The 27270-nt window shown below is 38.1% G+C and overlaps 1 protein-coding gene across 1 annotated transcript in view; it reads left to right on the forward strand.

The window, feature by feature from the left end:
- TOP1 (DNA topoisomerase I) overlaps positions 1-26925 on the forward strand; it is a 110869-nt gene extending 83944 nt beyond the window's left edge. Inside the window, exons 9-21 of the mRNA XM_074211966.1 lie at positions 402-517; positions 5588-5709; positions 6875-6997; positions 9677-9864; positions 10207-10351; positions 13578-13721; positions 14781-14966; positions 15624-15692; positions 17353-17467; positions 18539-18666; positions 24067-24161; positions 24409-24558; positions 25572-26925. Coding sequence (XP_074068067.1) covers positions 402-517; positions 5588-5709; positions 6875-6997; positions 9677-9864; positions 10207-10351; positions 13578-13721; positions 14781-14966; positions 15624-15692; positions 17353-17467; positions 18539-18666; positions 24067-24161; positions 24409-24558; positions 25572-25623 — 1633 coding nt within the window. The 3' untranslated portion in view covers positions 25624-26925. The remainder of the gene's footprint in view (positions 1-401; positions 518-5587; positions 5710-6874; positions 6998-9676; positions 9865-10206; positions 10352-13577; positions 13722-14780; positions 14967-15623; positions 15693-17352; positions 17468-18538; positions 18667-24066; positions 24162-24408; positions 24559-25571) is intronic.
- The last annotated feature ends 345 nt before the right edge of the window (positions 26926-27270 follow it).

Raw genomic sequence — 27270 nt, forward strand, 5'->3', positions numbered from 1 at the left:
ATGGTTTTAAGTGGGGCGAGAAGTTGCCAAATCTTAATGGTTGTTCATTGGTGAGACAAAACTTTGCCTATTTTAATAATGCTTTATAAGACCAAGTGAGTTGACGATGACAAGGGCATTTAATTTACTGACTTTGCTAGATGCAGCTTACCTTTTGGAATTTAAGTTACAGATTGATACATCTTCATTCCTCCAAAAAAATCATCATGCTTTTGTACTGAGCTTCTTATACTTGCTATCGTGAACACCTGGTTTTTCAGACTGAGGAACAAACTTTGGATATTTAATTGGAATTTCAGAGCTATCCTAGTCAAGCAAATAGACTGTAGGTTCCTTGGCATTTGATGGGTGATGTTACGCAAGGTGATTGCTAATATAGGTTGCCCCCCTCTCTTATAAAGGTGGGAAGAAGAGCGCTATCCTGAAGGCATCAAGTGGAAATTCCTGGAACATAAAGGCCCTGTGTTTGCTCCACCTTACGAGCCTCTGCCAGAAAATGTCAAGTTCTACTATGATGGTGAGTTGTTGAGGATTTGTCTGGGTTGTGGTCATGAAGAAGGATGGTATGGTGACCACCCCTCCTCCACAGGGGGACAAAACTGGAGGTAGGATCTAATAAAATACATTTAGTGTTAAAATGGTCCTGTAAGATAGATCTGGTTTATTTGTTTTTATTTTCAAACACAGACGTATTATTTTAATGTGAATAGTATTTCTTAGGGACCCTTGTGATAATGTTCTGTTCCATTGTGATTTCTCCGAATGAATTAGTTGAGAAAGCCAAACTCATGGCAACATATTTTAGCATCCACAAATGGAAATAAGTTTAAAAACAGAAAAGCAAATTGACAAGATACATGTCACTGGAAATGGACTTTGGATTAATTGTACTGTAGTTTGGGTCCACAAGAGAATATCAGATTGAGCAAAGCACATATATGCATCTGCTTCTAAGTTCAAACATCTCAGAAGTGACCTTTAATGTCTAAATTAGAGGATTGGACCATCTTTGTCATAGACCTCCATAATTTGGGTGTCCTGAAAAACAGTCTGAATCACCTTTTAGCAATAATTACAGAAAATCTGCTCCCAGGCCAAAGTATTTGGGGAGAGGAGAATGGGACAGGGCAGAGGTGGGGATCCATTAACATGTTCTCATTTGCAAAGGTGGTTCCCTTCTTTGCAGTGGAAAACCACTGAGACACTTAACTTGGGTTCATATTTTGACTTTGCTGCCTCTGTGATCTTGGCACATCTATAAGCTTCCCAGCCTTCACTTCTCTGTGAAATGAGGGAGTTGGATTAGATAGCCTTTGAAGGCCTTTCCATCTCCAGATCTGTGATTCCATGAATTTTGATCCTGGTTATCTGGTTACCCTGTTCTCCTCTCATCTCTTTTTAAGGAAAGAGAGGCTCTCAGATAATTGATTATGTCAAGACTCTGAGTCAAGCCACATCCCAGGCCACTGCTTCCAGTAACATAAAATAGCCCCCACCTCTGATAATATATCTCTGTCAACAGTGGTCTCCCAACCACTTGCGAAAACATAGATGAGAAGATACCCTAGTCTTAAAGGCCTTGATACCCCACCCAGGCACATGAATTTTTTATATCAAGGGAAGAAACAAGAATTGTTGACATTTAAATTGTGCTTTCAAGTTCATAAAGTGTCTCATAAGCATGATCTCATTTGATCCTCTCAGCCATCCTAGGAGGTAGGTGCTATAGGCATACTCATGGTGTCTGTAGTTTAGCCATGTCCCTTGAGGCTGACAATCCTATCTAAACCACACTATTCAGGGTTCAGTGCCAGCATACAAGTTAACTTCAGCAAACAGAAGTGACTATAATCTGAAACAATAATCAGCGATGGGTGAACTCCATCTTCTGGTTCTTCTAGTCTCTGCTTTTGCTTGAGTAGGCAGGGTGCTCTTTTGAGCTCATCATCTTTGCTTCTAAATTTGCTCTTCCTTTTGTCTGAACAGTTATTCACCCAATCTCCCATGTTTATAGCACTTATGTTATCTTTACCCTTCCCTCTTCTATCCAGTCAGTTACCATTTCACTTTAGTAGCATACTTTGGATCAGTCCCCCTCTTCTCTCTCCCTACCACCACCATCAGCCCCACCTGGAATAGAGTAATAGCTTCCTTTCACATTCTATGCTCTCTTTTTGGTCCAGTTCATCCATGCCAGTTTTCCTAGGCATATTATATTCTCTGCTCAAAAAGTCTTCAGTGTCTCTCTTTTGCCTATGGAAGAAAGTTGCTTGATTAAAAGCTTTGATAATCTGCATTTTCAGCCTTATCTCAATGTTCTTTCCCTCTACTCTTTCTAACTGCCAGCCAAAGTCTACTACTTTATTCAGACATATCCTGCACTTTGGTACCTTGGCTTTTGCCCATCCTTTTCCTCGTGCCTGTAATAGTTCATTTAGTTTTTCACCAAAAAATTACTATATAATAGTGTGTGTTACATTTACTTGGTGTTTGTGTCTTATCCCCCATTAGCCTGTGAGCTCCATGAGAGCAGTTGCTATATTTTATCTACACCTGAACTCTCTAGGTTAAGCTCTGTAGTGCTTAATGAATGTTTGTTGTGGCTGGCAACCCTACCTCTGGGGCATTCTATTCTCTGTTCAGTGGATGGTCAGGTAGTTCACTGGCTGCAGGAGTGAATGCAAACCTGTGGAGGTGAGCATGTGCTTAAAGGAACTCTTGGCATCTCGTATGAGTTGAGCATCTCAAGTTTTCCATGCACTACAACTATATTAGTTACATCTCAAATTAAACTAGTAATTAATAACCAGAGTTCTTTGGTATGTGATAAGACCATGGTATAGTTGGGATCATGATACCTGCAATACCTACCTCACAGGGGTGTTGTGAGGCAAACACTTAGCAACACTTCCAAAATGCCACTGATAATTGTGTTTTTATCATTTTTACCATAAAGTGATAAGAGTCTTCCACAGGAGAGAGAGGAGGAAGCAGTGTTGAGTAGCTTCAATTAAATCCCCAGAGTTAAAAGTGTCTCATTGCTCATAAGTAACATTCTGGTTTTTTTATGTGATGAATTAATAGTTTGGATACACAGGTTAGGCCTACCTCCATTTGGTAAATGGGAGCAGTACCAAACTTCATGAATTGTCATTGTATAAAGCCTGTCAGTGTATAAATGTAAATAATTGACATAATTGTTTTCTGGGGTTAACCCCTACAATATATCATTCCCTAGAAATCCTCAAAGAAGAGGTTGTATTCAAAATACAACCTTCTATTGTTGTGGTAAAGCATAATTGTCAAAGAAATGACTTGGAAAGCTAAAGGATTCTAGGTGTGCCTGGACTATGGCTGTGGGCTGGGCCTTTGAATGTTCTCCTTTTTAGGAAGAGAAGGCTAAGTTACCAACTCAGAGCTTCTCTTTTCTTTCCTAGTCTAAAATTGCAGACTTGGGCTTTATCTATGTTGATTCTATTAGACAGTTTGGAATCATTTTCTTTTGGCATTTGATCATTGATATTGGGCTTTCTGATTGTAATCAACATTGATAACCTCTTTTCCACATGCTTTCCCCCTGCCTTGGCTCCATTTCCTTTGTAGGCATCTCAGGATATTCTCAGCCCTTTTGACTAACTAGTGCCTTGTTCTGCTCTCTCTGGTTTGAGTTACATGTTTATAAAAGCTCCACCTAATGAATTAGTCAAAACTGGTCCTACACCACACTTGGGAAGAGAATTCTGAACCATCTGTCAGATTCCCCTTCCCATAGAAACCTGCTGGGGAGGCAGGACCCTACAGGGACTATGAGCATGTGCTCCTCTTCCTGAAAGGACATCAGGTTTTCAGATCTGATTCAGCAGTTTTTTCTTTCTCCATCTCAGTGCTTATCCTGTTCTGAAAATGATATCATTGCCAGGAAGAGCCATATCACATTCTCACCACCCATGCTGCAAGAACTGTCGTCAGCTCTGAGAAGCTCATTTCAAACTCAAAATATTCCAGAGGCTGGAGGAGTCAGAATGTACTCCTCTGACTGCTTGGTCCTTTTGGCCCCTTCTTGGAATGAAGCTTTCAGATCAGGGCTGGCCATCCTGACAAGCTTCAGTCTGCTCACCATTGTTCAGAGACAAAGGACTGCAAGCTTTTTTCTTTTTCAACCAGAATATCAGTGTCCTGACCAAACATGGATTCATTTGTATATGAAGTCTAATTGTTGTTGCATTTGCTTATGAAATTTTGCGTTTTTTTTTTTTTTTTTTTTTTTTTTTTTTTTTTGCAATCCCTCTTTATTTCTACTATTTTGTTCCCCATAACTGTGTTAAGGGGTTTGTGGGGTTCCAAGCCTTTGGTTTGCAATCTTTAGGTTGGATGATCTACGAGTGGATCTTCTCTTTGTGTGGAAAAGAGCGCCATCTTTTGGCTAGATCTGAAGGAGTGACTAAAAATGACTTTTAAAGAGGCTCATGTTTCTTCACTATGACCTTGGCAGGTTGCTTCCCTTCTCTAGGCCTATTTTGTTCTCTGTAAATTGATGAGCTAGGTGATCTCGAAGGTTCTTTCTAGGTCTGACAATTTGTTATTTCAGATGAAGAGGATAGCCACAGTCCACAGAGGCTATATCCTGAAATGACATCCTTGTTTTCTGACTGAACTTTGGCTTTCTCCTTGACTGAGTTTTGACTTAGTTATAGCTAAATTCTATTTTCATATAAAGGATCTGAATCAAAATAAGAGGGTTGTTTATCTATGATTATTCTATTAAAAACACATTTCCCAGGAATATTGACATTTACTTTAAGAATATTCCAGAGAAAAATATTGTTTCAAAGATGAACAATGAAATAACTTTATACTACTGAATAATATAAATAAAAGCTCAGCATGTATAGAACAGCCAATTATCCAGCTTTGCCTGTCAGTCATTTAGTAAAATTGGTATTGCTTTAAAACAGAAATGGAATGAGCCAGGAAACCTGAGAAACTAGATCTGGCTCTGTAATTGTGTGGCCCTTGGCAAGTCCTGTGGGCCTTCCTGTCCTTGTATAGAAAGTGAAAGGATTGGACTAGAATATCTAAGGTCCATTCCAGTTCTAACCTTGTGTAATACTGTTTGTTTGCTGCTGAAAGCCCAATGACAGTGCTTCCATTTATGAAGCACCTCTTATGTACAGAACCCTTGAGAAGACCCAGTTTTTGTCCTCAGGAAGCTCAGTTTGAATATTCAGTTATACAATGAGGGAACTAGATATTAAGTGGGAAAGGGATCTGACTTCATAGTATTCATATTAGAAAAGACATTGCTATTATAGCTGAACTTTCCTCCTGTGAATCTGCTGAGTTTTTAGTCTTGCCCTAGGGGCTACATTGCCTGAATCAACAGTATCAGAAGCCTGTTTCAAAGCATTTTAAGAAGAACTACCAAAGAAATGTGTTTGACTGGAGTGACGTGGTCTCTAGAAATACCACCTGAGCCCCACCTCCCCCCAAACTACCCCCCCCCCCCAGCCTTGGACAAAGGTCAGTCTTCTACATAATGTGGCTTTGATTCTTGGCTAACTCTTGTTGGGGGCACCTTTTTCTCCAGGTAAAGTCATGAAGCTGAGTCCCAAAGCAGAAGAAGTGGCTACATTCTTTGCAAAAATGCTTGACCATGAATACACTACTAAGGATATCTTTAGGAAAAATTTCTTCAAGGACTGGAGAAAGGTATGTCTTCCACAGATTTTAGTAGAATGAAATTTTCAAAATCTTGAATATAAAATGGGATTTGAGGGGTGAGAAGGAACAGGAAAAAATAATTCCATTAAAGACTTAGAACTACTGAAAGTCTTTTTTAAGTTGTACTGTATGGTCTCAGCAAATCATGAAAACCTAAGATTTGAATCACAGGGAAAACATGCCCACACCAATGAAATCACAGGTCTCTTGAAGCATACTGATAAAATGAGATTGGATTAGATGACCTCTGAAGTTTCCAGTTTCAGATCATGTAATCTTTTGATTCTATTTAAAGTATTGAATGAACTTCTAATACACAAGGCAAGATCCTGGGCTTTCCCTTACCAGAGTACCCTTACATAGCTTATAATTACATATGTGCAAAAGTAACTGTACTGCATGAGGGACTATTGTGTCTTAGAAAGGTTATATTAAAACAATAGGTAGATAATGATTATATTAATAAAAAAGGGCAAGTTAGAAGAAGGGGGAATGATTGGGATATGAAAGGAGAAGGAGGATGAATTCATTTAGGAGCAAGTTCTCTTTGAAATACTTCTGAAAGGACATCCAAAAAGAGGTATGGCATGAAATTTGGAAGATGAGGTCAGTCTTTAAGGTTGACAGTTAAAGAAAGCTCCGAGAATAAATGCCATAGTGCCTCAGTAGCCAAGAGAAAACATTTTTATATCATATCAAAGTAGGACTTTTTGATAACAGCTAATGTAAAGTTTTGAGAATTACTGGCATGTAGTATAGGAAGAAAACTTTAATTCCTCTAGTTCAATTTCAAAGGAAATGGATGTCTCTGAAGGATATATTCAGTTTGTTGTTTATTCCCTCTTACTTGGTTTTGCTACTTCTGTAGCTCATCTGACTGGCAAGTGAGCAGACAACAGCTCTGCTCAGGTTGGTGCTTGGTGTCCTAATCTCATAACATTCTTCCCAAAAAAACAGATCTGTACCAGAAACCTTTTAATTACAGTGTGAGCTTGAATATTATTGAATTGCATTTTTTAAAGGTAAATGTTTCATTAATTCAGACTGGCTGCCTCCCAGCGCACCTCAGTCTGATTTAGTGAAATTTTTCTAAGTAAAATGGAAGAAAGTGAAAATGTAACTTTTTTAACTTTCCCTATATTTTTTCCACCAGGAAATGACAAATGAAGAGAAAAATAATATCACCAGTCTTAGCAAGTGTGACTTCAACCAGATAAGCCAGTATTTCAAAGTCCAATCAGAAGCAAGGAAACAAATGAGCAAGGAAGAGAAACTGGTATTGTCTATTTTTTAAAATCTTTTAACAACACTAGTGATCACAATCTTCATCTGCATAGCACTTTATGATACATACATCTCATTTCATCTCTGTCACTATCCTCTGAAATAATTACTGCAAATGTTAATGATAGAACTACCCTAATTCATCAACTAGTTAATTAATTCATATCTGATTTTGACTCTAAACCTTCTGGATCTTTCCTTGGGTCTAGTGAACACCTGTCCTCAGTATACTGCCCTATCTTATTCCCAGGGATTTCTTTTGACATTAAGGGCAGAGGTGCAAAATTGAGAGGAGGCTAACAAGACTTTCTTGCTGGTACTGGTAAAGATAAAACTATATTTTATATAATTGACTTTTTTGTGTGGGGGAAGGAGAGAGGCAATTGTGGTTAAATGACTTACCCAAGGTCAGACAAACTAGTAAGTGCCTGAGGTCACATTTGAACTCAGGTCTCCCTGACTCCAGGGCTCTATTCACTGTGCCACTTAGCTCCCCTTATAATTCATTTATAATGACATTTAGCTGGGGGTAAGTGTCTAAGCCAAGTCCATCCAATTCGACTTTGACTTTCAGCTGATAGACCTTTTTAACAATTTGTGAGGCTGATTTTTATTAAAGGCTGATTTTCTTGGAGTGTCTGATTAGAACAGTTGTATAGGATTTTCTAAGTCTTTGCAGTTGTAAACTATTAAAACTTTTGAGACACCCTGTTTACCTAATGACTTTATTTTGACCAAATTTTGCTGTATCATAAATATAAATAAATCCTGAAAGTCATTTTCTTAGAGAATTATTTTTTGACAAGGAAATTATCCTAATCTTCCTTTACTTTTGGAAAAGTCATCACTTATTTTTTCTTTAGAAAATTTTTGTATTCCTTTCTTTGTTTTTGCATAATCTCAATTTTATGTGTATGTCTTTGTTATATATAATATGTGTATTATATATATGTTTTATCATATAGTCATAATATTTTAGTTGTAATATTAATATTTGCTTTTTTTTTCCTCCTGATGAGCTTCATAATGACTTACACTAAGTTTGAAGTGACTTATTTCTTTGAATTTTCAGGGTCTTACCCAAAAGGCCTAAGAGAATCTGGAATAAAGATTATAATCTTCCCCTCCACCCACCCCTCTGCCTCCTTCTAAAACTAGGATTTAAGAAAACATGGACTCTTCTAATAAGACTGTTTTGAACTTCCAGGCACAAGAATCAATTCTTTTAATAATTTATTTTAGATATTATTTTAATAAATTTTAATTACTATATGTTTTTATTATAATCTAAGGTTTACAAAGTTCAACTTGTGAAATAGATGTCTAAATATCATTCATTTCCTATTGTCAGGTCCTTAAGTAGGGCAAAGCAACCCAGGATTTGTCCCAGGGGGGAAATAAAGTGGACTGTTAACCACATTTGTACTTCCTTTATAAGGGAGAAGGTAGGGGAAATCAAGGCTAGTAAAGGGGAAGGGACAAGAATATGAGAAGGGGGCAGCTAGGTGGCGCAGTGGATGGAACACCAGCCCTGGAGTCAGGAGTACCTGAGTTCAAATTCGGCCTCAAAGTGAGGAAAGGAAAAGAGCTCCTCAACCCCTCATAGAGACCCTCTCTTTACTAGAAAGACCTTTGCCTCCCATTTTGAAAACTTTTTTTCTCAGTGATTTTGTCCTCCTAAGCGTTACTCATGTTTTCCTGGGGTCCATGAACTTTAATTTTTATATTTTGACAATTTTATTTCAAAATGATTGGTTTCTTCTGTAATCTCATGTATTTTATTTTATTCATTTAGAAATATTCTGAGAAAGAATCCGTAGGTTTTACTAGGCTGTCAAAGAGGTCCAGGTCATAAACCATGTTAAGAATTTCTGGTCTATGCCTGGGTTCAAATCCGGTCTCAGACACTTTATATATATATCAGATATCTCCCAATGATCAGACTTTTAGAATGTCAAATGTAAAGAAACAGGAAGTTCCCCTAGTAGCCCTCTTCTTCTGAGGGGACAGAGATATCCCAGGGTCTCTAGCTCCTCTCTTGAGGTAGGGTCCCTTCCATCTCCCAACTCAGATGCCCTCTTGAACAACTTGCTCTGGAAATGCTTTGTGATGCTTGTTCTAGATGTAAAAATTCCTTAGTAATGACTCTTGCCTCCAGTGATACATAAACATTAGCTTGTATTGCTGAAAAAAAAAAAACTGATCTGATCAATTTCACAAGTTGAACTTTGTAAACCTTAGATTATAATAAAAACATATAGTAATTAAAATTTATTAAAATAATATCTAAAATAAATTATTAAAAGAATTGATTCTTGTGCCTGGAAGTTCAAAACAGTCCTATTAGAAGAGTCCATGTTTTCTTAAATCCTAGTTTTAGAAGGAGGCAGAGGGGTGGATGGGAGGGGAAGATTATAATCTTTATTCCAGATTCTCTTAGGCCTTTTGGGTAAGACCCTGAAAATTCAAAGAAATAAGTCATTTCAAACTTAGTGTCATGTAATAATTCTGAATTCAGAAAGACTGGGGTTCAAATTAATATCTTAGTTGAACAAATTTTTAAATTGCTTTTTAAATCTATATGTGCTTTTGACCTATAGGCCAACAGATATAATATTCTAACACATGACTGAAATATGATCTGTTTTTAAAATTGTTTTTCTTTTCTTAGAAAATCAAAGAGGAAAATGAAAGGCTATTGAAAGAGTATGGTTTCTGTGTGATGGACAATCACAAAGAAAGAATTGCCAACTTCAAGATTGAGCCTCCAGGTCTTTTCCGGGGCCGTGGCAACCATCCCAAGATGGGAATGTTGAAAAGGCGTATTATGCCTGAAGATATAATTATCAACTGTAGCAAGTGAGCATAGTCATCTTTGGTTTTCTTCTTAAGTGCTAAAATAGTAAGAAATGGGGCAGGAGAATAAATGGAAAGGTTGATTATATTGGGGTAGCATACAGCACTTTGAAATTGCCAACATAACAAGAATCTATTTGGAAATGTATAAATTACATATATTGTTTCAACTGTTTGAGGGACCTTTTACTAAGAGTAGGGAAGAGGTAAACTTGATAATTTGTGCAAATAAGACAAGCTCACATATCTATATCTTTATTTTTTCTTTCATTTTTTAGAACAGTATACAGCTTCATAGATTTGGAAAGGAAATTGCTATTGATTATGTCTTATTGCCCTCTGTAGAGATTCCAAGGTTCCTCCTCCTCCCCCTGGACATAAATGGAAAGAAGTTCGACATGATAACAAAGTTACCTGGTTGGTGTCCTGGACTGAGAATATCCAAGGATCTATCAAGTACATTATGCTGAACCCCAGCTCACGAATCAAGGTAATGGAGCACCTAGAAATAATCATCTCAGTCAATGTTTGTGTTTGTGTGTTGAGAGGGAGAACTAAGTACTTGGGAATCTTCTCTTTGTTTCTGAAGAAAGAATCTCACACAAGAAAATCTCACAGTTGTACTTTTCACTATCTAAAGTGTGGACTCCAGTGAAGGGAATATTCAAGAGCATGTAGGTGTTTGATTTTAGTATAATGATTTAAAAAACCCATAGTTCAAAAATCATATACTTCAATTATCCGACTTTGAAGGAAGGGAATTATAAAATGGAAAGAAGCTAGTTAAAGAGTTTCAGAATTAGGAGTATTAGAGATCATGTAGTTAAAATAAATGAGGAAACTAAGGTTTTTGACTTGCTCAGGGTCACATAGCTTAATAAGTGTCTTCCTGACTCCAGATTTAACACTTTATCAGCATACTACCATGATTAGTAGCCACATAAAAAACTGGCCCAAATAAAACTACTAATAATTACCAGATTATTACAATAATAAGAAAAAAGAAATCAAAACAGCCCTGAAGTTTTATCTCACAACTAGAGGGGATGGAGGAAGATGCAGTTACTAATATATTTGTAGTAGAGCTGTAAATTGGTCCAACCCTTCTGTAAACAAAAGAATTAGTGCTTTTTAAAAGGGACATGGATAGAGCACCAGCCCTGGAGTCAGGAGGACCCAAGTTCAAATGTCATACTTTTCCCCCAGATATTCCATTGCTAGTCATACTAACCCTAACAAGAAAAGTTCCTCATAGGCCAATCTATTCCTAGCAGAAGCACTTTTTGTGGTAACAATGTTCTAGAAACAAAGTAGATATCCATCAGTTAAGGATTGGCTGCACAAGTTCCCTTCATTGTAGGAAAAGATAAATATCAATAATTCAGAGAAGAACTAAGGGGACATTCTAATGAACCAATATAAAAAGAAAGAAGCAAGGGGCAGCTAGGTGGCACAGTGGATAGAGCACCGGCCCTGGAGTCAGGAGGACCTGACTTCAAATCCAGCCTCAGACACTTAATAATTACCTAGTTGTATGGCCTTGGGCAAGCCACTTAACCCCATTGCCTTACCCCCCCCAAAAAAAACAGAACTAAAAACCAATATACACAATGAGTATAACATAGATGTAACCAGAGAAAGAAAGAATATCCCAGTTACAAGATAAATGATAACTCCTCTAAGTGTTTCTGGTGGATTCCTTTACTGGATTAAGAACAATAAACTAAATAAATAGGATTTGGGTCAATAAAGGCCTATTGATCCAAAAAAGATTCAAAATTCCTGCTCTGAACTAAATTAATTTTTTTTTATTTTAAGTATCTGGGACCGAATTTGAACCCAGGTACTCCTGACTCCAGGGCCGGTGCTTTACCCACTGTGCCACCTAGCTGCCCTCCCTAAATTCGTTTTCTATCATTTTCTACACTCCTTCCTACACTTGGCTTTTATCATTTATTTGGCACTTACTTGGCATAACTGTACTCTGACTCCCTGACTAGACCAAGTTCCTTGAGAGTAGGAAGAATGCTTGGTTTTTTGTCTCTAAACATTCTATGTAGTAAACATTTGGCCATGTGTAAGAAGGAAGAACTAAGAAGTCACCTTCCCATCAACATTTGTATGAATTAGGACTGAGTGCCTGAGTTAAGACCTGAAAAGCTAGGATGAGGTCCAGAGCAGAGTCAGGAAGATGATTATAGGATTGGAAAATAAGAAGGAAAACGATATTCCTAATATAAATGAACACTTAAGAGTAGTCAATCTTGATTCCAAAGAAGAGAAAATTTTCTACTCTGCATTCTTTTTAGCGGGGGAGGGGAGAGACACAATTAGAACATTGCACATACTGTCAGTTTTGGCAAAAGTGTTAGCTCATTTTGCCAAATTTCTTTTTTTAAACTCTTTTTATTCTTCATTATAAAAGATGACTCTCTGGGAATTGGTAAAGGAAGAGAGATGTATGTGTTGGGATATTACTGCACCATAAAAAATTGATCAATTATGAAGAGTTCAGAGAAGCATGAGCAGACTTATGTGAACTTAAGAAAAGTCAGGTCAGCTCAAACAGGCAATATATACAGTAACTACAACAGCATAAAGAGAAAGAACAGGGACAGCTAGGTGGCACAGTGGGTAGAGCACCAGCCCTGGAGTCAGGAGGACCTGAGTTCAAATCCAGCCTCAGACACTTAATAATTATCTAGCTGTGTGACCTTGGGCAAGTCACTTAACTCCACTGCCTTGCAAAAACAGAGAGAGAGAGAGAGAGAGAAAGTGAAGTGAAACTAAGCATTGGATAATTATAGTAAAGTTGATTTAGGATAGAAGAGAAGATAGTGCCCTCCCCATTCCCCTCACTTTTTTTGCAGAGATAGGGCAGTGTGTGTGTGTGTGTGTGTGTGTGTGTGTGTGTGCGCGTGTGCCCATAGTGTCAGACACCGTTGGGCTTAGTTTTGCTGAACTGCTATTTTTTTCTCTCGTTTTTTGCAAAAATTATTTGTTGCATGGGATAGCTTTCTGGGGAGGAATATATTCAGAAATGAACATGACAGAAAAAAACAAAAGATCAACAAAATTAAGGGTTTTTTTAAAAGGCTTTTTTTTTTTAGCCTCAAAATCTCCAAACCTCAGATTACAAAAAACCTACAGATAAGGAGGTCCTAAAATGATGAGCTCCAGTAAGCATTCATGGGAGTTGCTGTCATCTTTGGTTCAGCTTCATTGCCTTTCTGATTAGACCATGTCATAGTTTCAAGGAATCTGATTCCTGGCATGAAACTACTGCAGAAACTCTGACCTTGTGGCACATATATAGAATGCCATTGACTGTGTAATAGGTGAAATGGAAATGTTGAGGTATTTGCTGCCTTTTGTGATAATGGCAGTATTCCACTTGGTACAGATGGATACTTTTTCCATAATGTGAGGCAGTGTTAGTGTTAGGTCAAGGTCAATTGACAGAAGAGGGAAGGCTAGGTTTGACAATCTTCCTTATGACAGTCTGAGCAGTCTGAGCTCTAATCGATCTGAAAATGCCAGTTGCCCTTTAATTCAGTTCTACTCAAAGGAGCTTTGTGATTGGAGTCCAAATATGGTGTGACCTGAGGCCTTTTATTTAGGTATTAAATCCTTGGGAGCTTGGCCTGAAATTTATTCAAAATCATTTTTTCCTCTTCTGATTCTTGGCAATAAACACTGGGATTGGGTCTTTGTAGGGGGAGAAGGATTGGCAAAAATATGAAACAGCCCGCAGATTGAAGAAGTGTGTAGACAAGATCCGGAACCAATATCGAGAAGACTGGAAGTCCAAGGAAATGAAAGTCAGACAGAGGGCTGTAGCATTATACTTCATTGACAAGGTAAGGGGACTACTAACACAGAGCCTAAAGAATGAAATTTCCCTTTTTCCTTTTGACTTTTTTAAAATTGCCCTAGGTAAAAGATCTGCCCGAGTCTTTCCAGTCTAGATTAGAAAAACATAGCCCATATAAACTAATGAGAATAACTTTTACTGTAGCATTCTTATGGTGAAAGGCAAAATCATTTTTGTAGTTTCCTAATTCTTCTGCTATTTTTTATTCCCATATTAAGGATATAACCCCAATCAAAAATGTTTTGTAGTAATGTTACTACTGTCTTGTAACTCATCATAAAGTTCTGAAACCCTGCTTAATACTGGTCATTTATAACATCTTCCACATGAAATTAATTGTCCCAATAACATCATTTTACTTAATATCATGTTTAGATGGGATTTGCCTATAACAAACCCTTTCAAGACTGAGCTTGGTTGTTTCCTTAGAACCCTAAACTTCTCAAGTCTTGGGTCAACAGCTTATTTGTAACCCTATTTTTAAAAAACAGATTTATTCTGTCCCTTTTTTTTAAATGTATTAGTGACAAAAAAAGCAGTTACCAAATTGTCTGAATAAGGAGAAATCATGAATCTCTCCAATCTTCACTTTTCCATCTCAGAGTAAAGCAAGAGTTCTTAATCTAGAGTTTTATTTCAGTGAATCTGCTAGGGTTTGTTTTTTGTTTTTTTATCACATTGATAACTGCCTTTCAATATAATTGTTTTCCTTTGTGATCTTACGTATTTTGCCTTTAAAAATACAATTTTAAAAGAGGACTATAGGCCTCAACAGAATGCCAGGAGTTGTGAAGGACTCTCTGAAGCAGTAGGAATAATCCTGCTGGAATATTGAAGAATTCTCAGCTGAGGAAATGAGTGTGCAAATAGTGGTATACAGGAATTCCATGTACCACCCGAAGAGAAATAAGGGCTTCCCCCTTTAATCTCATAAAATCTGTCTAGCCTCCCATTTTAATTCATATTTTTCACCTTTATTCTATCTTTCTGCCATCTCCTTTTCTCCTTCTCCTGTCCCCTTCAACTTCCACTGCCAAATCTACAGCTTGCTCTGAGAGCTGGTAATGAGAAGGAAGAAGGGGAGACAGCTGATACCGTGGGCTGCTGTTCCCTCCGAGTAGAGCACATTAACTTACATCCAGAGATGGATGGCCAAGAATATGTGGTGGAATTTGATTTCTTAGGGAAGGATTCAATCCGATACTACAACAAGGTCCCTGTTGAAAAGAGGGTAAGCAACTATGGTGGTTGTTTCATGGCTTCAGAAGGGGGTGACCTGAAAGTATTCCTTATTTTGTGTCTTTTTAACCTCTTTTTGTCTCTGTTTACTCATTTGAGTCCCTAAGGATAAGAACTTTGCATCATTAGTATTTTGTTGTTTGTTTTTTTGTTGTTGTTGTTTTTTTTTTGCAAAATTTCAGTCATGAAGCTCAGACCCAGGGGGTGGCTAGGTGGCGCAGTGGATAAAGCACCAGCCTTGGAGTCAGGAGTACCTGGGTTCAAATCCGGTCTCAGACACTTAGTAATTACCTAGCTGTGTGGCCTTGGGCAAGCCACTTAACTCCATTTGCCTTGCAAAAAACAAACAAACAATGAAGCTCAGACCCTTATAGACTCCCCCCCCACCCACCCAAGACTTTCTTGTATATTTACCCTTAAAGAAGCTGCTCCCAATTAGAGCCTGACCTATGGTCATTAGAGAACTGTTTTAGAGTCCCCACAATCTGATTGTACATCTTCAAGAAAGTTTTCTGATGGGTCTTAATGGATGAGGAGCCCTCACAGCTGAGATATTGTTGAGCTTGGTTTTGAATCATTTCAAGTCAAGATGTAATGAATTGGTGAGCTTTTTTTTAGTATATTTTTATACTCTTGTTGTTTCCTTTAGGTTTTTAAGAACCTTCAGCTATTTATGGAGAACAAGCAGCCTGAGGATGATCTTTTTGACAGACTAAATGTAAGTATTCTCAAGGGTGAAGCTATGTTGTGAGGCCACACTAGAGAGCAGCTCCTGGGGGAGACTCAAGTCAACCCACTTAACTCCTCCCCGAAGCCACAGGACCCTTTCCTTGGGCTTCAAAACTGCCTGAGTGAACAACTTGGCTGCACACCACAGCAGCCTCCATTCAGGTCTGCCCTCTGTCTTCAGACTATCCCTGACTCTCTTTGTCACAGTAGGTCTTAATCCTTTTGTGGACTTGAGCTTGAAAATCTATATAAAATACCTGGGAGTCTATTTGCCAAGGCAGACTCAGAAACTTTGAAAACAATTATAAAACACTTCTCACACAAATTAAATCAGATTTAAATAACTGAGCAAACATCAACTGCTCATGGATAGGCAGAGCTAATACAATAAAAATGACAATTCTACCAAAACTAAACTACCTGTCAAAAATTCCAAAAAATCACTTTAATGAGTTAGAAAAAGTTGTAAGTAAATTCATATGGAGAAATAAAAAGTCAAGAATTTCCAGGGATTTAATGAGAAAAAAGTGCAAAAGAAGGAGGCTTAGCCCCACCTGATCTAAAATTATATTATAAAGCATCAGTCATCAAAACCAGTGGAATAGACTAGGTGCAATAGCAGGAAACGATTATAATAATCTGCTGTTTGATAAACTCAAAGAGTTCAGCTATTGGGATTAAAAACTCTCTCTTTGATAAAACTGCTGGGAAAATTGGAAGTTAGTATGGAAGAAACTTAGATTAGACCAACACCTTACACCCTATACCAAGATAAGATCCAAATGGATACAAGATTTAGATATAAAAAACAATACTATAAGCAAATTAGAAGATCAAGGACTAGTTTACCTGTCAGGTATATGGAAAGGGAAGCCGTTTATGACTAAGGAAGAGATGGGGAACATCACTAAAAGTAAAGTAGATGATTTCAGTTACAGTTAATTTAAAAGTTTTTGCACAGACAAAACCACTGTAACCAAGATCAAAAGAAATGTAGTAAACTAGGAAACAATCTTTACAACTAATGCTTCTGACAAAGGAGAACTGAAATCATATTTTTTAAAAAAAAAAAAGCCATTTCCCAATTGAAAAATGGTCAATTTACAGATGAGGAGATCAAAGCAATCCATAGTCATATGAAAAATTGCTCTAAATCATTACTTAATCTTATTGTCTGATCCTGCTGTCTGTTATACTTTGTTTCTTCCTCAAGGATGTGATTTCTCTCTCATCACTCACAATTTGGATCAGTGTATACCATGGAAACAATGTAAAGACTGACAAATTGCCTCATGTCAGGGGAGGGAAGTAAGATTAGGGGGAAAATTGTAAAACTCAAAATAAATAAAATCTTTAATAGAAAATCTAAGTTTGTCTAAACTCAGGGTGAGTTTCTAGATTTTTAGAAGAAAGGGAGCTTTTACTTTTTCAGCTTTCAGACTGATTCTCTGAAAGCCATTGTTAGCCCCTGACTTTCCATCCAGGAGGGGACTCTAACGTACACTCCTGCTCATGTTTGGTCTCATTGATCTATCCCCTAAGTGAGAGTTAAGTTGTATGGATGTTTTGATGAGATCTAGTGACTTGGAAGTAATCAAATGGTATTTCAGAGCCAAGGTTTCAACTGAAATTCTCAATTTCTCTTCTAGACCAGTATCCTCAACAAACACCTTCAAGATCTCATGGAGGGCTTAACAGCCAAAGTCTTCCGTACATACAATGCCTCCATCACGCTACAGCAGCAGCTAAAAGAACTCACTGCTCGTAAGTATTCCCCTTTTGAGGAGAATGAGCACAGCGTTGGGTATTAAGCCAATTCAGCTCATGAAATTCCAGGCAGGCAGGCATACCTGTGTGCAGGGTGCTGGTAGAAGCTCATCGGCCAAAAGCCCCTACACTAGCTTCCATCATTCCCTAAAATGCTGGACAAGTTTTAAACATGACTCTGAAAAGGTTTTTATTTTTATATATGTTATTACAAAGCTCACTCTAGTGAAGATTGTGATATGATGTCCTTTGAAATTGGAGAGCAAGTAGGGTTGTCATGGTTACTAGATGGAAAAGGTGACAATAAACCTTTTCCATGAGGTATGTGCTATTTTCCCTTTTAGTTGGTTGTTCAAAGCAATTTGGTGGAGCCAAATTACTGCCAAGTTTTAATTACTTTCCATGATATATAAAGTGACTTTAACACTTTACATGATAAGGGAGTTCAAGAAGTGTTGTGGTGAAGTCTGGTGAGTTATCAAAGGGGGAACCAGAGGATAATAGACAGCATGGTGCTTTTCAAATGTTATTGCCTTCAAAAATAGTTCACTGGATACAGCCTGTTTTTCCTTTTCATATGATTTTTTCTTTTCAAAGCAAAACAGGGTTGTAGGCTTGAATGAAAAATCTGTAGTCTTTTCATTATAACTGAAATTCTTCTCTTGTTTTTCCTGACTTTTTTCTGACCCAACTGCAGATTTTCCACTGATCTTTTGTTTTTTAAGCCTTTGTGGGGAGAATGATGACAATGAGGGATTTATGGGTTTTATTTGGCTATAAGAAAGGTGAAAGGTATAGGTAGAGAATTATGTGCCATTTAGGGTCCATCCTTTCAAGCCCTTCCCTTCCTCCCCACCCCAGTAAAAGGCCAATTGCAGAATGAGCTGGCATGTGAGATTCCAGTTAGTATTTAAATTTCTTATTATCAGCCTTTATGACCTTGACTCTGAGGGGATTGTCTCTTAATCTTCAGAATGAAATAAAAACCGGTAAAATGAGTGGGGTAGAGACAGGCTGGGATCTCAAAACTAAGTTCTCCAACTTAGAACAAGGTTTGTTCTTTTATAGCGGATGAAAATATTCCAGCAAAGATTCTTTCCTATAATCGTGCCAACAGAGCTGTTGCAATTCTGTGTAACCATCAGAGGGCACCACCAAAGACTTTTGAGAAGTCCATGATGAATCTGCAGACTAAGGTAAATGATTCAAATATCTTGTCATCAGTGGCAGCATCCCATGGGGTAGATGGAGGGTGCTTATAGGTCAACTCAGGACATTTGTAATTCAAGATCAAAAAGTTTTGCTAAAATGAAAACTGTTCTAGAAGAAAAGGGAAGATGCTATTATCAAAATGCAAAAATGTTAATTTATACAACCAGGAGAGGATGGGAGTCCTGCCATAGGTTGCACTCAGATTCTCTGTTAGGTAGATTTCCTTTTCTGTATGAAACTTCTAAGACTTGTTGGTAGTCTGATGGGGAAGTGACATATTGTATTCCTTATAACTTTTGGAGATGAATGGCACAGAGAAGGAAGAACTGGCTTCTTTGCTACTACCTTCTATACTCTTAGGCATCTGCTCCTCAATCTGGTGGCTTCGGGAACCACTTTTGGAGGAAGTAACTGGATAACCTCTTCATGGGACTTGAATTTCCTGGACCCTCTGAGCAGGCTGGCCTTTCTTTGGAAAAGACCACTGAGGGATTGAGGATCTGACCTCAGTCTGTTTTTTTGTTCACACCAGGGCAAAGACAAGATCACTTTTACTAACAAAACAAATGTCAGTATGGGACACAAGCTATGTCAAGCTTGACCACTTTGAGCGCACAACCATGTTACACACTCCTGACAGAATCTCAGAATATGAGAATTGCAAGGGACCTCACGACCATCTGGTCCAACCTTTCCCAAATGAATCGTCCCTATGAGATACTGGACTAATGGCCATCCAACCTCTGCTGGCCGACCTCCAGGTAGCTCTCTGAACTTTTGGACATCTCAAAATGTTATGAAGTTACTCAGAATTTGTAACCTTGGGTAAATCACTTAATTCAACCTAATCAGCATTTATTAAGTACCAACTATAGATCAACTCCTAAGGAATCAAAGAGAAAAATAAAATGATCCCTGTCTTCAGGAGCTTACATTCCCCTCAAGTATACATCAGGTAAACAGATGCATCAGTGGCAGATTATTTTAGGAGAATAAGAGAGGTAACAATGAGGTCTATTAGGATGTGCTTCACAGAGATGGTAAGATTTGAGCCAGGCCTTATTAAAAGATAAAGATTCTAAGAGGCAAAAATGTGAAAAAGGATACGTTGCAAACATTAGGGACAAATTGTGCAAATGGTGTTGGTGGAAGCTGGAAGACAGCTTCAGAATAGAATCAGAAAGTGGGCCGGTTTGCTTGGAATACCCCATGTATAGAGAGGAGTAATAGAAAGTGAAAAATCTGGAGCTAGATTGAAGATATTTTTAAATGCAGCCTAGAGAAATTGTACTTAGCAATTAGAAATCAGTGAGGATTCTTGAGTTAGAGATGACTTAGTCTGACCTGGACAGAAGTTAAATTGACTGCCTTTGTGAAACTGGGAAGGATGGCGGTACCTTCAGCACCAGCGTCTGGGTCCCTATGCTGCATTGCAGGTTTGGCTTTTTTTCTCCAGTAATGCTCAATGAACGTTTGTTCTCAGTCCTCTTCTTCTTACTCTTCATTCCTTTTCCCTCCTCCTATTTTGCCTTCTCTTAAAGTGGGTGACACCTGTGGTTTGCTGCATTTCAATTTCAAGATGATCTGAACCAGGGTATGAGAATTTCTTTTGCATATAGCCTTCCATTATCCTAGCTTGGCCTCAGTCAACATATATGTTAGGGCAAAAGCCAGTGATAGTAAAATGTATTTGATGATTCCATTTCAAATGTCCTTCACAATACTGGGCTCTGTCTTCATCCTTGAGTATTCTGTGTGTGTCTGAAGGGAGACAATGAGAGGCTTCAGCAAGCTGCCCAACCAGGGTCCTGAGCGATGCCCTGCTCTATTCTCTGGAGGTTACAGCTGGTGGAGACATCAGCGGGCTCTCGAAGGGAATGGGCATTTTTCATTCCAAGGTGATTGTTTGATGTCTTTTTTGTGATGCTCGTTCAATGCTTGACTTTAACCTTGCACTTTCCTTCGCAAGCCCTTCTAAACCTTGAGCCACTTAAATAACTTGGCATGTCCATCAAATTATTCTGGGATCATCCTCCATTTGCCCTGGTCTTGGCAAGAGGGCACACAAACCTTTACATCAGTGCTGAGAGTTTCAGGAGGGAATTGAAAGTAGTGGTTTGTCATTGTTGCAGAGATCTGGTCAAAGTTACTGGACTATGGGCTAATTACAGCTGGAAAAGCTAAGGCCAAGATTTTGTCCTAGACCAGTCTACTTTTCTCATCCCCTCCCTGATCCTTTTTGACCTCTATCCTCTGCCCCCAGACTCCTTTTTGTCTGATGCTTTCCTTCTTTTTCCCCTGACCCAGGGTGAGAATGAGGCAGTAAGCACCCCTCAGCTACACTTGATGGGTCTCTGCAAAGCGTCTCAACCCTGAAGAGAAACAGAGGGAAGCAGGATAGTAATCAGACATGGGGAAGGAGCAGCAGGAGTTTGGGTTTGTTTGAATGGTTAGGGGAGAGGTGGGTCCCCCTGGGGCTCCATTAATCCTGCTCCCTTCATCATCTAAGGGAATGTGCATTTTTCATTCCAAGCCAAAGATGATTAATGTTTGATACTGTTCTTGTGCTGCTCATTCAATGCTTGGCTTTAACCTTGCCTTTAGTTTCCTTCACAAGCCAAAACGATGGTCCAGGGGGTCCCCAACTCAATAAGATGCAGCCGTTTTGTCTACAGTTACTTCCCATTCTCCTGCTCTGTTTTAAGAATCCTTGCATTGCTGGGATTCTCGAGACTAGGCTTGGTGCCTGGCATGATTTTGCAGTAGATGTTCCTCTTTGTGAGAGCTGTTTGTCATTTTCTCAGGGGCGCTGGAATTTTAGAGGAATGTACTTGTTTTGGCTCTCTCTCAAAAGACCTGGGCATTGTCAGGGTTTGTCCTTGGCATGCCTTGGGCCGGTGAGAAGCCACTGTCTGAGCAGCTCTCCTTCTTTACCCCTGAGAGTTTGTGTTTCCCATTCTCGAACTGAAGAAATCTCATCCAGACTAATAATGAAGGAAATCAAAGCTATCATATATATCTCACACTTAAAATCTGCTAGCCGCTGTGCAAAGCACTTTGCAATTATTATCTCATTTGATCCTTACAGCAACCCCCAGGAGGGAGTTGCTGTTATTATCCTCAGTTTAGAGATGGGGAAACTGAGGCAAGCAAAGGTTAAGAGACTCTCCTAAAGTCACATAGCTACTAAGTGTCTGAGGTTAGATTAAACTCTGATCTTCCTAACTTCAAGAATTTTTTATGACAAGGAACCTCACTTTCCTAGTTTTCTTCAAGGCACAGCTGAAGTGTGCTACCTTTTTCATGAGGCCTATTTTTTATTAATTTATTTTATAAGCATTTATCATCTCTCTCTCCCACTACTTCCCCCATTTGCACACAAAAAAAACCACTGTCATACCAGATATACATAGTCCAGCATAACAAATTCCCATATTGACCATGCCCCAAAAATGCATGTTTCATTCTGCATTTTAAGTCCATCACCTCTGGCAGCAGTGAGTGACATATTTCATTTTTAGTCCTCTGGTTTTGTGGTCTATCATTGCATTCAAAGTTGCTTCACTTTATGATGTCATTATATGAATTGCTCATCTAGTACTACTCACTTCACTACACATCTGTTCTTCAGCCAAGATTTGTTTAACTATTCACCAATACTGAGAGTATCTTGCAGTTTCCAGTTTTGGACTGCCACATAAAGAGATGCTATAATTTGGGTAGGTGGAATATAGATCCATTTTTCTCAGTCTTTAATTCACCATTCATTGGGTGTAGGCTTAGGAGTTGTATCACTGGGTCAAAACATACTTCCAGTTTGCTTCCATATTGACTGGACTAATTCACAGCCTTGTATTTATTTGTTTGTTTGTTTGTTTGTTTATTACATCTCATATATATTTGTATAAAGAGACAGCATATCATGACAGCTGTTCCTGGCTCCCCTAGCCTGGAAGTCTCTGACACAGATTTTGTTACCTTAGGCAAGCATTGAATCTGTGGGTGCTCTGAGCAACTTGCTCAGGCATCAGGTTCACGGGCAGAGGGAACTGCTCATCTAGGAATACTTTCAAAGCCAACAAACACTAGGTCCAGTCCCTCTGTATGTTTGGCTTTGTATACCCAGCACCCAGTAGGCACTTAATTTCCCTTTCATCATGTTCTCTGGCCCTTCAGAACACAGGTACTAAGACATCAATAAGCTGTCTAAGGATATGGCATCCTTGTGAAATTAGAACCTTGATTATAAAAATAAGATCCATTCCCCAATTGATGAGTGATCAAAAGATAATGAACTGTCAGTTTCAGATGAAGTAATCAAAGCTATCTTTGATAAATGTTCTAAATCCCTATTCATTGATAAAATGCAAATTAAAACAATTCTGAGGTAATACCTCCCATCATTAGATTGACTAATAGGACAAAAAAAGGGAAATGGCAAATGTTGGAAGAGATGGGCAAAAATTGAGACATTAATGCACTGTCAGTGGAATTGTGAGCTTATTCAACCATTCTATAAAGCAATTTGGAACTATGCTCAAAGGACTATAAAATGATGCATGCCCTCAGCATGACTTAGCAGTGTCACTACTAAGTCTGTGTCCCAAAAGAGATAAAAACAAAAAGAAAAATGACCTTATAGCAGCTCTTTTCTGATGGTAAAGAATTGGAAATTAAGGGGGGGGAAGCATCAATTTGGGAATGGTTGAACAAGTTATGGTATATGATTGTGATGGAATATGATTGTGCTGTAAGAAATAATGAGCAGGATGCCCTCAGAAAAATCTAGAAATATTTGTATAAAATGAGTTGAACTAGGAGAACATTGAACACAGAAACAGCAATATTGTAAGATGATTAGCTGTGAATGGCTTAGCTGTTCTCAGTAATTCAATGATCCAAGACAACTTTGAAGAAGGATCATGATGAAAAATGCTATCCATCCCCAGAGAAAGAAATGGTGGAGTCTGAATACAGATTGAAGCATATTTTTTTGAAATTTTCTTTATTTTTCTTGAGTTTTTTTAATATATTGTCTTTTACATAAAACTAATATAGAAATGTTTTACCTGACTATATATCTATAACCTATATAAAATTACTTGTCTCCTCATTGGAGAAGTAAGGAGAGGGGAAGGGGAGAATTTAGAATTCATAGCTTTAAAAACAAATGATAAAAATCATTTTTATATGTAATTGAGGAAAATAAAATACTAAATAAATCATTTTTTAAAATTAGAGTCCAAAAGAAAAGACCCTACAGTTTCCCAAGGTTCCTCTAGTCCAGTAAGGTTGCTTTCCTTCTCCTCTGAGTCACCAGGGACCCTTCTTGCAGAAACTTTGTCTAACCCAAATCCCTGCTATTGTGTTTTCTTCTGACCTAGATTGATGCCAAGAAGGACCAGCTAGCTGACACCCGAAGAGAATTGAAAAGTGCCAAAGCTGAGGCCAAGGTCCGAAAGGATGTCAAGTCTAAAAAGTACGTCCTGACAGTGAGATTCCATGCAGGGATAAGGGATTCATGACAGTGAACCCGGAAACACAGGGGGAAAAAATGGGAGGTTCTACTTTTTAAGAACCTCTCATTGAATTCTTTTGACATTTAAGGCTTTAAGCTGTTGAAGCCGAGTTACTGAGCTGTGAACAAAGCATACCTATTGAATTTCATGATAGTTAGGTGACTCTAAAGTCTACCTTTGGGTAATGTTTCTGCCCTGTTCTTACAGGGTAGTAGAGACTAAGAAGAAAGCTGTGCAGAGGCTGGAGGAACAGTTGATGAAACTGGAGGTTCAGGCCACAGATAGAGAGGAGAACAAACAGATTGCCTTGGGAACCTCCAAGCTCAACTATTTAGACCCCAGAATCTCAGTTGCTTGGTAAGTACCTTCCCTCTGCCCTTAGTGAAGGAAGTAGAGCCCTTTAGACCCATTTCCGAGGAATACTGACTCTTGTACGCAGGCTTTCTTTTTGCTTTTCTCCCCTCCCAGAAGATACAATAACAGCATTCTCAAAACTCTGGAACTCCACTTTTTAAGAAGAGTTTCAGGAACACCTTAACCTTTTCTGTAGGCCTGTTAGTCATCAGTTCCCCTTCACCTCAGAGGAATAGATTATGACCAACAACAACCAATCCTTACTTGTCTTTGAGTTACTAATTTTGAAATGGTTTTTAATTTATATTTTAAAATTCCCTGGAAAGACTTAAAAGGACTGAGAACAAAACTATCATAAAAGCTCTTTTGTTTTCCATCAAGTTAACATAAGTTTGGGTTTGGGTTTTTTGCTTTTTTAGTAACACAATTTAAAATAAAACATAAAACATTCAATTTGTATGCTTTCTTTTTTAGATCAGACCTGGTATTTCATAAGGTATTGGAAACTACTAGTGATAGAACTCCCTGTACCAGTAGAGACTAGTATTTGCTCTGTTGCTAAAGTGACTGGAGTGGCCAAAGTGCCAGCATGTATAAGTTGTAAAATTGCAGTATATATTCTAAGTGGGCCTTGAACCCAACTGGGTCTTAGTAACTCCACGTCTGCCTCTCTGGCCTCAGGCTATGCATCCTCTCCAATTCATTTCAGAAATCATAATGCTGCCTAATAAAGATAGGAAGTAGATGTTTCATCATTATGACCATTTGAAGAAGAAAAGTTAGTGGAAGGATGAAAAGAAAAAACACTGAAGCTCTTTTTTGGAATTAAGTTATGTTACTTACCCTAAAACAACATCCATTTTTAAAAATGTACTTTAGTCTTGGGAATAAAAACAACCTTTGGATTCTAATGGAACCTTATTTTGAAAAGGACACCATGTTTGGCTTGTATGTTCTCTCTCCAGGGTATCTTTTTACCAATAAACAACTAATGTTTGTCTCCTTTTTGTTTCTAGGTGTAAGAAGTGGGGGATCCCGATTGAGAAAATCTATAATAAAACCCAGTGATAGAAATTTGCCTGGGCCATTGACATGGCTGATAAAGACTATGAATTTTAGTGGTTTTTATAGGGTGAGGTTTTATGGGAAGGAAACAGGTTTGAGGAATATTAAGAAACTGTGAGCTTTACTTGCCCTTGTACTTGGGGGGTGGGGGTGGGGGGAGAGGGACAGAAAGTGGGCAAGGAAGTGTTAATAAGCCAACATCTTTTGAGAAGAGAAAAACCTGGAAATATTCTAACAGAGAGCTGAGCCAGTTGTCCTATGGACAACTTATTTAAAAATATTTCAAATATCAAAATTCTAGCTGTATGATTTTTTTCATTTTTTTGTTTTGTTTTGTTTTTTTTTTTTTAAGAGGGCGAGTGGATGAGAATTTGTCAACCTTCCGCCAGACAAATTCACTATTTCACTGAAGAGTTTGGGTTCTTTAGCTACTGTATACGAAGTCTGATTATATTGGTGCGTTTTTACAGTTAGGGTTTTGCAATAACTTCTATATTTTAATAGAAAATGAACTCTTAACCCTCCTCCCCTTTCCTGTTCCTCCTCTCCCATTTCAGAAATTTAAAATTAAGTAAAACAGAAACCCAGCGCACCTGTTAGAGCTGTCACTATCGTCATGGGAATCAATTTTCATTTAGCTTGAAGCAATTGTGACATCAGCAGTGTTTTAGTTCAGACATCTGTTCACAGCAAAGCATGATGGGAAGATGCTTCCTGACTTGAGTGTTCCTTTTTAAATGTGAATTTTTATTTCTTTTAATTATTTTAAAATATTTAAACCTTTTTCTTGATCTTAAAGATCGTGTAGATTGGGGTTGGGAGGGATGAGGGATGAGTGAGTTTGAGAATAATGAAATAATCAGTGACTGAAACCATTTTCCCATCATTCTTTGTTCTGAGCATGTTCTGTACACTTCTAAAATACCCACCTCTCTCTTTTTTTTTTCTTTTTAAACCCCAATGTTTTTACTTGAAAGAGTCTATTGTGTAAAAAGTTCCACAGGTCAATAAATTTCGAGGAAATGAGTATTTGGTCCCAAAAGGAAAAATAATCAAGATTTTAGGGCTTTTATTTTTTCTTTTGTAATTGTGTAAAAAATTTAAAAAAAAAACAAAAACAAAAAGCAGAATTTTAATGTGAAAACTTTTTTTTGCTATAATCATTAGTTTTAGAGGCATTGTTAGCTTAGAGTGTGTGCAAAGACCATTTCCCACATCTTTCCTCAAGTATCTTCTATTTTTATCATGAATTCCCTTTTAATCAACTGTAGGTTATTTAAAATAAATTCCTACAACTTAACGGAATCTTTGGTGTCTGTGTCTTCCTTAGTCAGCAGTATTGGTGTGATTGAGCCTGGGTGGGGGGACTTCCAATTGCAGCTGATCTCACCATACTTCACTGGCCTGAATCAGAGGCTAAGTGAAATCTCTGCTGTGTCTTTCCTTATTTGTTCTCTCCGCCATAAAGGTATCATGTGTGGCTTTGTACATAAAACCACCAGTTTTCTCGGTGAGTGCAGTTGAGCTGCACCACCCCGCATAGAACTGTCTTCAGGATCTAGACAGAGTTTGCATTTCTGCTTTCATCCATTTTAGAAATGCAAGTCATATATTATGTTTCCCTGAAGTAGGGCATCTGATGAGATACTA

Source organism: Macrotis lagotis, chromosome 1, assembly GCF_037893015.1.
Source record: "Macrotis lagotis isolate mMagLag1 chromosome 1, bilby.v1.9.chrom.fasta, whole genome shotgun sequence".
Classification (NCBI taxonomy): domain Eukaryota; kingdom Metazoa; phylum Chordata; class Mammalia; order Peramelemorphia; family Peramelidae; genus Macrotis; species Macrotis lagotis.